This window comes from Corvus cornix, chromosome 2 (genome assembly GCF_000738735.6).
Source record: "Corvus cornix cornix isolate S_Up_H32 chromosome 2, ASM73873v5, whole genome shotgun sequence".
Taxonomy (NCBI): domain Eukaryota; kingdom Metazoa; phylum Chordata; class Aves; order Passeriformes; family Corvidae; genus Corvus; species Corvus cornix.
This window is the reverse complement of record NC_046333.1, coordinates 25,777,989-25,791,781: the sequence shown is the minus strand read 5'-3', so window position 1 is coordinate 25,791,781 and position 13,793 is coordinate 25,777,989. Positions and strand designations below refer to the sequence as shown.

The 13,793-nt window shown below is 34.9% G+C and overlaps 1 protein-coding gene across 3 annotated transcripts in view; it reads right to left on the bottom strand.

The window, feature by feature from the left end:
* SUGCT (succinyl-CoA:glutarate-CoA transferase) overlaps positions 1-13,793 on the bottom strand; it is a 347,805-nt gene that overhangs the window by 45,556 nt on the left and 288,456 nt on the right. For all 3 annotated transcript variants that reach the window (XM_039571094.1, XM_039571099.1, XM_039571104.1), the window contains one exon: positions 11,258-11,321. In XM_039571094.1, coding sequence (XP_039427028.1) covers positions 11,258-11,321 — 64 coding nt within the window. The remainder of the gene's footprint in view (positions 1-11,257; positions 11,322-13,793) is intronic.

Here is a 13,793-nt window from a genome sequence, read left to right as displayed (position 1 = left end):
TCGTTAAAACATCTCTTAGGCTCCACCTTTCTTGCTTTGCTGTCATCAAATGTAGGAAACGGGGAAGTTCACGGTCAGAGCTTTTGAATTTAGATTGCAGAAAACCATGAAGAAGTGTAGGTTTCATTGTCCATATCATATTCTGGCTTTCAGGCCAGAAGAGGTCTGGTAATGAGGCCGAAGAAGCTCTGGTAATGGTTACATTATTCAAATATAAAACTAAATCTTGAACTACTAAAAACTCTTCTGGTAAAGACATTAAGCACTAGAAGACACAGATTTACTAAATTATGATTGAGCTTTCAATCTTATCTCTTGGTTTTTTAAAGAGCCTCTACAGATGGATCCTTTTAATATTTCTGTGTAATTATCAGTCAGTATATTACAAAGTGTATTGTGGATTGGAATGCTTTGTTTTGCATATATTAGGTTCCATATTTTACAAAACATTTTAGTTGACTATTTAAAGTAAGTTTTAAAAAATCATATGGCAAAGCTCCAAATAGAGTCTTCAAAAAATAGCAGAGAACTTTACTGAGGACATGTTTTACTGTAAATAAGACAACATTTGTTTAATTCATTCATCCTAAGTTTAAAAATTATCCACAATTTACTAAGGCATTTAACATCAACAGTGAATTCACAGTAAATCATCAGGGTATGTAAATTCCCTGAGTGTACCCAATATTTGAAATCTGGTTTATAAATAAATAATTTTTTTTCCTGGCTTTTAAATTATTTTTCTTGGATATCAAAGATTAGTGAAATTACACATTAGTACTGTTCAAAGACAAGCAGGTAAAAATTCAGTATGATATCAGGGATTAACTTAGTTTTCAATTACAATAATTTTCCTTATACGAGATTTTGTTTAAAAAAAAAAAAAGGAAAAAGAAAAACATTTATATCCTAAAAAAATATTTCTGAATTTTCTGAATCACCTCTACTTATAAATTATATGCACCATAATTACCTAATCCTTCTCTCTCTACAGATTAACACCAAACAACCTCCTTGGGTTGTCAAGTGTAGAAGAGTTTATAACATAGTCACATGTGATATACAAGTGTAATGGATAATTATGTTATTGAAGTACATGATTATATTTTATTGTAACTGGTGCCCAGTACAAGATTAAATTCCAAGAGTAAGATAAGATTTTAGACCTATAGCTTCTAAACACAATCAATGAAGGATCTTGATTCATGTCTGTGTATGCTTGGGAAAAAGAATATCAATCTATGAAAATACCTGTATATGTTATGCCTCAAAATATAGCAACTGAGTGAAAACTTCCTACATTAAAAAAACCCAAAACCAAAACAACAAACATTAAAAATGTAAAAGTAAAAAAAGTAAAGGCAAATTCGTGGAAATGGTAGCATCACCTCATGGACATTGTTGATGGGTGATGTTGCTTTGAGTGGTGAGCTTTCTAGCAGTGAGAATCTGAAAGACATATTAAAGTAGTAAACAAGGTATTGCTTTCTTTCTTGAAGTCAACTGAAAGGAAGATTCCAAGGTATCACCACACTAGCTAACATGTTGAAAAGCTTAAAATCTGTCAGAATAATAACCCTTAGAAAGTGAATTACTTAACTGGAAGACACCAAGGGTTTTCTTTTAAATTCTAAGCTACTCCCCCAATTTATCTTGTTTTCCTCCAGTAGATTTCTCTACACTGTCATTCTTACAAAAGTGCTTAAAGGATATGTTAAAGTGTCCTCTTGCAATCTAACATTGCCATGCAGCCACATCAAATCTACATTTTACCCATGTATTCTCACAACACTTTTAGAGGCAGTAAAAGCTAGAGCATGGTACCTGAATCTAAAAGAAGCAGAAGCACAGGTCAGCATTTTCTGATGGTTTTTTTTTCTCAGGAAATCCAAGCAAAAATGAGGAGCAGAAAAGTAAGCTATTAAACTCGACGTTCAGTTTTGAGATACAACAACTACTAAATCATAGAGTGGGGATATTGATTTATGAGTAGTGAGGAAGTCAGAAAGTAAAACTTCCCTCTCAGGAACTACAACACAAGTCCTTATTCCAGCCTTTTAAGGTACCAAAGGTAAATACTACCAACACAAAGATCTATGGCCCTTTTTTATCTTTTCTATCCCCCTTCTGTATGAACAAATGTGAAAACTAGAATGTTTCAAATTACAGGAGAGTTTTTGTCATAGATTCACTCATATAGGGATCTAAATCTCATAATCAAAGCACTGCAGCTTTAATTTTTTAGCACTAACCTTGTGATTTCTTTAGAATACTATTAAATTGCTATGAGTCTGTACAAGCTTGTATGTCTGTGTTCCTGGGCTTGAAATAGCAGATGTGTGCATGAAGTTGTGCTTTCAATATGTATAAACTGGATGACTGGAATTTGGTATTTGTGCATCATCAGCTTTAAAATTTTGTTTGCCTCACACGTTTATAAATTGTACTGCCTCTCTTCACAAATGGGCCTGATTTTCTGTTCCTTGTGATGTTTCTAAAAACAGCCTGCAAAGAATATTAAAAAGCTTTTTCTAATCTGAGAATTTCTGCCTCATTTCATCTCTGCATCTATTTCAAAACCCAGGAGGAGCACTCCACTTACACACAAATCAAAATACTTTTTTTATTGTCCTGCCAGAGGCACAATCTCTAAATTACTAATTTAAAGCAATGAACTCACATTACATTTTAAAATTCATTATCAATTCCATTTAATAGAGCATTTATTTGCTTTTTATACAGGTAACCTGCTTTAATTTTCTATGTTCAGTCTAGTTTCAGAGAACCAAAGAAACAGGGATTCTGTGTTTTCTTAGGGAATTCTGTTCTGTACCTTAACAGACTCTGTATCAGGAGGATTTTTCTGATCAGGTCTTGACCCAATGCCTAATGTTTCAACAGATCCTGGATTAAACTAGTTCACATCTATTCTGTCTTGTTTTATACCTTTTGCACAGTGTTAGGATGAACAAGCTAGTTTTACTTGCCTAAAAAGAAGTTTATGTTTAACAAAAGAAATTTCAACATTTGGATCAAATTTGGTGAGCAATAGCAGATAAATAAAATCTGGTAAAAGAATAAAAGGAACGTCTAGTCACAAAACATTTGGAAAAATTCTTGGGAATTTCCTTCTTGCCCAGAATCACAAAAGAGCTCTAGAATAGTTAACAAAATGGAAGAGGGCAAAAGAGGTGGCAGCAATGCTTTATTTTTGATAGCCCCAATTATTAAGGCATCATTTAGAATATTCAAGACTTGGGTCAAAATCACCATTCTGGTTTTTGATTCTGATGCAACATGGCATTACTTTCTTGGCTGGGCTTTGCTAGAAAGAGTGGTAAGTACAAGAAAGAGGGACAAAAATAATTTCAAGTTCACAGTGACTAAAAGAACTTAAATATTCTCTACTTCAGGAGTTATAGATAAATTTACTAGCCTACAACAGGTGCATGCTATCTACTGTTGGTTGGCTCTTAATCAAATGAACAAATAAGTTAACTGTATAAGCCTTATTTTGCCCCTTATTTCTATCCAATGATTCTTTTCATAAACTACAAGGAAAAATATCATCAAATTTCACCTATTATAATCATAATTTGCAAAAACATGTAGCTAATTGTGAGTTCTATTTTCTCAATCTATTGCAGGAAGAAGTGAGAAATGTAACTTCATGGGCTAAGAGACTTGCCCAGTGTCAGGCAGGAAGTTTGTGATGCACTCTATACAACTGCAGTTTTTCCTGTATACATACAGTACACAGACTGCAATGAAAAAGACAGAGTTACAAAACTGTACTGCACTGTACTTACACAAAGGACCTGAAAAGATCTGGGCAATTCACCCTACATAGTTTGTCAAAAAGTTATCTAGATGAAATTTTGGTCAGGTAAGTACTTTCATGGGCACAAAAAGTACTTAAACCTCATGAAAGACACACAAAAAAAAGGTTCTCTGTTAAATTGGAGACCATGAGTTTTTTAACAATTAAATTGATCAGGCCTTTAAAGACAGATGTGGATATTTGAGGAATTTTCCATCTCTTGAGGATTTTTGAAAAAGAAAAATGACAGTCAAACATACGTGAAAGAGTTAAATTGATGACATTCTATGGTCAATGTGATAAAAAGGCAAAGCACATGACTCAATGGCCAGTGCTGACCACAAAATTGTTCATTCTAGGTTCACAGAAAACAGCATAAGTCCAATCACTCTTACTGTTGATGGGAAGGCAAGGCTTGGGTCAAGACAATATGGAGGAAACACAAATGAGGATTAGTCTACTCAGTGTCCTAGGGATTAAGTAAAATTGTCTAAATGTTTAAAACATATTTTTACATTTAATGAAACCAAAATTTTTTTAACTGACAGTAGATTCCTTTTCTTATCCAATAACTATAAAAGATCATAAAGATATATGAAAAATTTATGGGTGTTGGAGTAAGTTGGCTGTTTTACAACACACCCGAGGCATGCAGACGTATCTTTATAATCTCACAGTTCATCTTTATAATCTCACACCCTGAACTGTGTGAGCACCTGGCTGTGCTTGTTACAGAGTGAGGGTTAAGAAACTACTTTCAAAGTTATTGTTATTTATAAAGAAAGAAGTGATAAACACATTCAAACAGAAGAAAATACCACATCATTTTAAACAAAGTTGAATTCTAGCACAATAACATTGGTGAGAAACTCATTAGTTTATTTGGTTATTCAGTCAATACTGCAGCTTTCTCTCCCTCCCTCCCCCCATCATGTGACAGCAAGGTGATACTCTTGAGTTAACTCTCCATCACAACTATGTCCAGTTAAAAGAAAATCCTAGTACATCTTAGGACACATGGAGGAAAATATAAAGAAAATATTCTCCTGTAACTAGAAGTATATTTACCAACCAACATTCAGCAATACTTCAATCACAACTTTACTTGACTTATTATGTACAGAGCAGGAAAATCGCCCCACTTGTCCTCTGAAAAATATTCATTTTTCCTCCCTATATGGAAGTTCCAGATTCTGGGAAAAAATACGTGATGCAAGAAAAACAACTTTGATTGCCAGATCCTAAGGACCGACAGAGATACCTAGGGTCTGATGAGAGAAGAGTCTGGCTCAGAGACTTTGAACAGCAGTCCTGGAGAGCCATTGCTTGAGTGACAGTCAATACTGGGCCCAGTCAGTACTGCTACTCAGTTAGTTTGAGACTTCCACTATTTCTTAATTCCCTTCAGCAACTGAAGTCCCAGAACTAGGTAAGAAACAGCAGCCTTTTCTTTCTAGAAACAACTTTAAAAGTATTAACTGTGGCACTTAGATCATTCTGGGAGGTATAACAAATTTTAAAATCTGTGGTAGAGAAATACTGTGGAAACATATGACAGAGGAGTAAAAATATTAAAAATTTTTATTTATGTTTTACTTTAAAAGGAATCTTGAAAGATTCCAAATTAAAGCATCATTCATTAAAAATATGTACTTGCCTTTCTACCTAATCCTGAAGCCAATAACATATTCCTTGCCATTCCCACCATCTCTTTTCTGTTTTTGCAATCAGTATGAATATACTGTTTGTATATTTATTATTTTTTTTTTAATTATTTTGAGGATAGCTAGGTGAGCTGTCATACATTATTTGTGTAAGTTCCTGTAATGGTCATGGACTCCTCAAAACTGAAATCAGCTCTGTGAATGTAAAAGACATAAACAGTCAGCCCTGATGACTAAAAAAGGTGGATGAGGTAACAGTAATGCTAGTGAAGCTGTTTGTCTCCAATGTACCATAAGTAGTGAAGTGAAATTAAAATTTTTCAATCAACATTGGTTATGCACATGCATGCATGCACACACACATACAGACATACATAGACACATATTAAAACAACACCCGAAGAGAAGCAGGCAGGATCAGAAGTTCAAGCAAAGGATCTTGAAAAAATTTTTGGGATTTTTTATGTTGTTGTTGTTATTATATTGAAGGATCTCCTAGCTGCAGGAAACAATGGATTGGAGTACAGACCTCCTTCATTTCCTGCAAACTTCCTCCATGTGGAAGTCACTATTCCCTGCTTTATATCTAGTCCTGCTGAAACTTCCTCTACTACACTTACATTAAATGGTCAAAAAAAGATAGTATGTATCACTAACAGCCATATTTGCTCCCTGTATTGAAATGCACTGATCAAATACATGGACACACCAGTATTGTTTCCTTAACTATAACTAGTCTTCCACATACATGAAGAAAACAGGTATAAATACATGCATAACAAATAGAAATAAATATTTAAATTAACAAATTTCCCAAGAAATTCCTTCCCTGAGGAATCAAAGTAGTTTTCAGCTATTAACAGAGATCTGAAAAACTGCAAACAATTAGTTTGGTAAGACACAAAGTGGTTTGTCCAAGGTTAAGGAAGAAATCTGTGGCATAATAAGGAAGTCCTATTAGACTTTTTGCCTCTTCTTCTAAGAGATTGATAGCAATTAGTCTCCATGGAACCATGACACCATTTAATGAATCATACAACAGGAAAAGCCTACCTCTGAAAAAAAAATTCTTTCCTGTTTCAGTAGTATATTCGTAATTCACAGTGACAGGAGAAGACCGGAAAAAGGGATATTTCTCCTGAGTGGGTTGATTAATTAACATAAGTTGCCTGAATTCAGTCCAAGAAATCTATGTCAAGGAGGAATCCTGCACTATTTTTCCTAACTGAGCTTGGAATAGTCCCCCAAACACTTTATCTCAAGAGCACGGAAGGAAATTATGAAGCCAGGTATGAAATTGGCCTTTCTGAGCAATAAAGTCATCCTTGATGCAGATCATGGACCAAAGGACAGACATAGTGTTTATCAACTCAGGAAATGGGGATGGAAGAACATACAACATAAACATTATCAAAACTAAGAATAGTTGTTTTGTCCAAAAGAGGTGATTTACACAATTTCTACAGTTATATTGTTTCCTGTTTGATCAGAGATGGTTCCAGAGTCTAGGCTTATATCCAAATCCCCAGTTTACTAAGGCTTAGAAGGGGTCAGAAATTAAACAAAGGTTCCTGCTAGTTAATAAATTCTAAAAACGTTAGTTTGTTTGGGACAGCTGAACACATCATGTTCTCTTCATTATAAAAATAATATTACAAACACTATTTTGACTTTAAAAAACAACTGGCAGCCTTTAAAAGTCAACATTAGAGACTAGATAATGCAGAAGTTGGGCGTATTATTATCTGAGTTTCCTAAACCATATAAGTTTGAAAGGTTTGAAAAGATTTGGGAAAGATTGTATTGCATCCATTATTTTTCCCTTTGTGATCAGTGTGGGTTGGGAGCATCCATTATGCTCCATATTGGCACTCAGAATACTCAGTGGCTTCCAGAAACCCACATGCCTTGTAAAAGTCCATTATTCGTTGGCAAAGTAGTTCAAGACTAACCCAGATGCTAAAACTTCTCAAAATTTTGTCCCTTCACTTACCTGTAGCGTCTCTGTGCCATCCAGTGCCATCTGCAATATGGCACTGTATAAAACATGATTTTTTTGTCCCCAAGTGTACTTTCTGTGCTCTACATTTCCCATTTGATTAAATTGTGTCATATCTTCTTCAGATTTTTGTGGGGATGGCTAAGCACAACAGAGCTGAGGAAGAGATACTGATGTTAATCACAGAATTAGAACATAATCCAAGTTGGAAAGGACTTCAGGAGGACTCCACTCTTATTTGGGTCGGATCAGAGTCATGTCTTAGGTCAAATCAGGTTGTCCCTGGCTTTAGCTGGCTGTTCTCTGAAAACTTCTAAGAACAGAGTATGCATGACCTCTCTGGGCAACCTGCTCCACCACCTGGCTGTTGTCATGATGAAAAAGATTTTTGTGATATACAGGCTGAATTTCTCTTGTCTGTCATCCTCCCACCATGCACTGCTGTGAAGAGCCCAGCTCTTCACATTGATAACCTTCCTATAGGTGCTGGAGAGATTCTGACAGGCCCCCCCTAAGACTGCCTTTTCCCCTGGCTCTACCTCTCCAGCTGAGGTGCTCCAGCTCCTGATCATCTTTGGAGCACTGCCCTAAACTAAAGATGATTGAGTTGCCTTCAGGTATAGAAACAGAAGAGATTCATTAGTTCAGCCCTACAATCAGATGAACCAGTTCTGGCAAGAATGACTCAAGCAGGGCTCTCTCACAGTGTTGCACATTCTATATAGGATACGTCAAGTGTATGTATATGTCAGTTCTAGAATAACATCATGACATGAATATACAGAATTATCTTGTGAAACATTATCCTAATGAAACTACTGAACTACCACAGAACCACTTTTTTTTTCAGAACGTTCTCACAATCTTTTATAGAGTCACTCTAAGTCAGACACAATGAATTCTCTTTTTCACCTCTGTTCTTGAATCTGAGATATCTTGATACTAGTAACAACAGTGTAATGTATATGTGCATAGACATTTTTCATGAATACTTGAAACAAGAGATATCAAAATGCAAGATCTCTTTCTTTTGTACCATAAAGATATATTCTGAAAAGAAAAATTACTAGAAATATGTTTTTTGTAGTACTTCTCCCACTCCCTTTTCACCACCGCCCTATAATACACTTATCAGCACACAGTATACCTTAGGCTGGAAATCACAAAAATGGCAAGGGAGAAACATTGACTAGGTGAGGAAAGAACCAAATTCAATAACCATAACAAAAGATATTTAAGCAAAGGAGGAGTATGAGTTACCAAGTCCAACATTAAAAATGTAGCCTACACTAATGTCAATGGCAAAATCTCTCAGAATTTCAAGTTACAAGATCTACAATGGAGGATTCATACACAGATTTGAACCAACTCTCAAACTGAGGACAAGCATGGAGAAGGACTACTGCGAATCAATATGCTAGACACAGAGGCCACCTGTGATACTTGGAGCTAAAATCTGCCAGTACGCTTCACTTAATAAATGCATGTCACTGCACTCACAGCTTTACTTGGCCGCAAAAGTTGCACCTCTGTCAAGAGCCTCAAGTGTGATGTCCAATTCAATTACTAAAGGACACATTAAAATCTGGCTTATATGCTTAAGAAACAACAGCAACCTATTTTTATTTTGGGATCAGAATCTCCCCAGTCTCTTTAAAGAAAAACATTTTCAGTCTATTCAGTTTCAACATTCACATTAATAACTTAATTTTCCTTAATTTTCCTAATAAGCAATCCTGAGACAGAAACTGAGAGCTTAGTAAACTTGTTCTCTACCAAATACAAGATACTAAATATAACCACATTGGAAAAAAACCCCAAACTTCTATTTTTAACTTTCATTGAGAGGAAGTTGTCTACTGTAGGCTTTCTTTTGCACACTCTTCCCTCTACTCTTCAGATATAGTATTGAGCAGGACAAATCCAGGGTACTTCTGTTACCTATCATCAACAGTGGCCAAACACACTTTAGTTTTGGGACAGAGTAATGCACTGTCTTTCCAGTGATATCAATAGGTCCATTCTGCTCACACTGAATGAGTGTTCTTCCCCCTTTCCTCCCCTGTCTCTCCCCTCCTTATCCTTCCATGCCAGGAAAGGAAGGAATTCTACTTTTCCTGCTCAAATATCCAATAATCATTTCAGCCATCTGTTTCAATACAAGAAACTCTTCATAGAAGTCCATCTAAATGGCAAACCATTAGAGACTAAGATGATTTATTTTAGTTTAGTGCAGTGTCACTAGTTTAATAAAATAAAAAATAACTAAGGATTTGGGAAGTACTATGGCTTACCTATGTAAAAACACTCTCTTGCCAATACATTCTATCGCTGCTGACAGACATTAGAACATTCCTTTCATCTCTTTCCTCTTCTTGCAGTTTAAGCTATCCCCTTAAGGAGTATTTGCTTTCTCTAAGATAGATTATAAATTGTATGCAACATGAAAACCTTACACACTTCCTCTACCATCTGTAAGGCTTTTATTTCTACTTCTACTTCTACTAAGTCAAAACCTTTTATTTTTATTTTCATTTTGGGTAAATTAACCAGGATTACTTTTCTGTAAGAAAATTAAAAAAAAAAAAAAAAAGGATTGCTGTTTCCAGATATGTGCCTCTAAATTAGAGATGCATTTTTTAATACAGTCAACCAAAGATCCAAGTCTAGTGAGACCAAATGTGGAACGCAAACTGTGATAAAGAGCAAATATGGAGCATACACATCCACACACACAAAAACCCCCTCTGTTCATGAAGAAAACATGATCTAATACAGGATTGGTTTCTTTCAAATAATTCTTTCTGCATCCCAGTGGGATTCCGGGATGTGCAAATTAAGAAAAATTTTATGGGTCAAATTCTTCTTAACACTACATATGCTCAAGGCAACCAAAATTGATGACAACTGGATGCTGTGTCAGAGGGTGGAACTGGCAAAGAAAATGACAATGTAAGGAGAAGTTCTTGTAAAAATAGACAGGACTTAGTACTTTGAATGAAGGAGGAAGCAATTCTCACTGTGGCCTGGGAGAGAGATAAACAGAGAGAAGTAGAAAAATTGACCCAATAGCTAATAGATTATCAGATAAGGATCAATTATCAAAACCAAGACAACTGCAAGGATCTGTATGTTCATAATGGCTCTGGTTGAACCTAACCCAATTACATAACTAACTCTGATGGAAGGAAAGCTACACCAGTTCCTGATCCATTCAGAGCTTTAAAGAGGAGAGACTAGTTTATTACTTCTGTATATACTTCTGTGTTCTTTGGAAGTACAAAATATCTATTTAAGACTTCATTATTGCAGAGCTTCATTAAGTCTTCAGTACAAATTTCCTTCCTCTTTTGTCTTCTTTTTTTTTGTTGTTTGTTTTGGTTTTTTTAGTTTTTGAATTTTTTTTGTTTTTAAAACAGAAATGTCTCTAAAAGAAGCCTGGGTAACTTGCAAAATTGAACGAAATCAAAAACAGATTCACATATTCATGTAGATGATTCAGCAGTAACATTTCTAGCAGTGGGAGTTTGCAACTATTATCAAATCCAGGTTCATGTTTTGTGACAACTGACCGATGGGAACCAGAAGATATTCTGACACATGCTTTAACCCATTTTTCTGCTACTGTAATCACTACAAGCACAAATGTCGGCCTGGTTAAACTTTTATTCATTTGAGTGAAATGTGAAGATGTGTCATGTCCTCAGCTGAGTTCCGGAACCACTCAGGATGTCATGTAGCATTTAATTTAGCAAAAAGGATTAAATATCTAACCTGGAACTGCTATTCTCCCAGCTGTTGGATGATTCATTTCCATCACAAGTCCATTGTGCAGTACCTAGGAAAACAAAACAAAACAAAACAAAACAAACCATGTATGTAATATAAAATACAATCAGTTCCTAAACTCATGAGGAAAAAAAGAGATAAACATTATCATGCTCTTTGACAGATTCTCTGAAAATACAAGGAGCTACAACACAAGTAGTTTGCTTAATGTGTAAAATGAAAACTCTGATGTTTGACACTACTTTTTATTTATGCAGCTAAATAAATGCTTCACTAAGACTGCACATGCCTAACATATCTTTAAGCTCTTATAGTCGTCATCAAACATAAGAAACTGAGCTGCGAGCAAGTTACACTTTCAACCACCAACAGAGAACTGGTACCAACACAGAATGACTATTAAAACCTTCACACCCTTTCATATTAACCTGCAATATGTACTAAAGGCCTACACATAAACTATGTTCTCTTGTTTGTTCTGTTAGTTAGTATTGAGCTTGCGACAGATCATACTGCACAATACTGTCTTAAGAGCTTTTACAAACATTTTGGAAAGATTAAATAATTTTGATGTTTTTTCTGTTCTTTTCAGCAGGTATGCCATGCTTCAGCCCTGTGTATATCTATATGGGATGATTATTCATCACAATTTTCAGGTCCTTGTTATTAACCTCAGCCAGAAAACAATGTGTGATATGAAAATTGTCAAGTAACAGAGAAAAAGATATTCATACTAGCAAACTCACTGCTCTTGTTTACATAATTCTTCACCCAAAGCCAATAAACAATATTTGTAATTTCCTTACCTATTATTCTTCCATCCTTGTAACACTGTTACTTTAATCATATAATCAGAATTAAAAAAAAAAAAGAATAACCACCCACTAGGCAATTATTTTCATATCCAATGTGACAAGTCTAGAATGTCTTGTATCCAATGTATCAGCTATAGAAAATGAAACACGGGAAAAGCCTTTTAAGTGATCATGTAATACATCTACCTAGTCACCTCACACCACGAACAACACTAGCAACCTTGACTATTAATGACAAGTGTTGGTCCAATTAATCTTTAAAACTTCCAGTTAATGAGACGAGAATTTTCTTATGTAGTCTGCACCTTATTCTCTATTTTTATTATTAGAAATTTTTCTCCTGATACACAATCTAAGTATCTGTCTATTTAACATCTTTATTCTTGTCTTTTCCCCAACTGGACACAGAAAACCAATCACTAGCATCTTTATAACATTCTTTTATGTACTGGAAGATTGTAATCACATCCTCCCTCAGTCTGCTCTTTTCTAGACTAAACAAAACTAATTCCTTTAACCAATCTTTCCAGGTCAAATTTTGTGAACCCTTTATCTGTGTAGAATAGCCTGCTTTAAAAATTCCCATTCCTGAACAGGTGGTGTCAAAAGGTCAGCTCTTAGCTTGTGGGGTAAACCTATTTAGCTGACATTTAGAAATCCAGATACTTCCGATAATAGATGCTGGTGGAACAATGTCTGTTCACTGGTCTAATTGTTTGGCAGTATACCAAGTCATTAGTTCTATTTCTCTTTCAGAAGGTTAAAGGCAATTTTGGTAGACTTTCAAGTGAGACATCCAGAATTTTTTTCCAAATAACAGAATTAGAAAATATAATTGCTTGTTTTAATTCATATTTAGAACCTTTCCAGCCATGCCCTTAGGCAAACAGAATTGTAAGTTTCCTTTCTCCACAACTTACACGAGCTTGCTTTATGCATTTAATTGGTTATTTGAGGCCTGAATGCAAGAAAACACACTAATTTGAACTTGAAATCCACAGCATGCTCAGGTGAATAAGCAGTTCTTTAGATGGCAAATTAAAGGATGTACCTAAAAGTGGCTCCACTTGGTTAAAGAAAAACATACAAATTATCTAGCAGCTACTCAGGGCTCCACAAAAATCATGTTTTTCTCTGTTCTGGGTCTCTGAATTCTTATTCTCATAAGACAGACCTAAATTGCTTTTAAAAGATTTTTTTTTTAATCTTTTTTTGTTAGACTCAAATTCCAGGTCCCTTTTCTTTACAGAATGAACTACAAAACCCCCAAAATATGTTTGAGGATCATTGCTACTCCTTTTAAAAGAATTGCTTAAGATGCAGTCAAGCTTCATTACTATTTTCATTATTAGTACAGAGTTGAATTTAACTCTCAGATGTATTCTTTACTCAAAAACACTCAAATATCTATTATTTTTACTTTCTACAGCGATTAAGACTATATTGATATATTCAGTTCTAACTTTTCTTTTGAAGAAAACAATTACCAAGCAATGACTGGTCAACAACTGTGGATTTTTTTTCCCCTGCATCAGCAACACTGTTTAAAATAACTGTGAAATTTCCCATTCCATGCATTCCCAAAGGATTCCCAAAAAGAAATTGAAAAAAAAAAACTTCACCAATTTCTTACGCGCATTCTTAAAAACCATGAAGAAAACATATAAGATTACTGCATTCTAGCCTTGGGAGAATGCTACATTCAC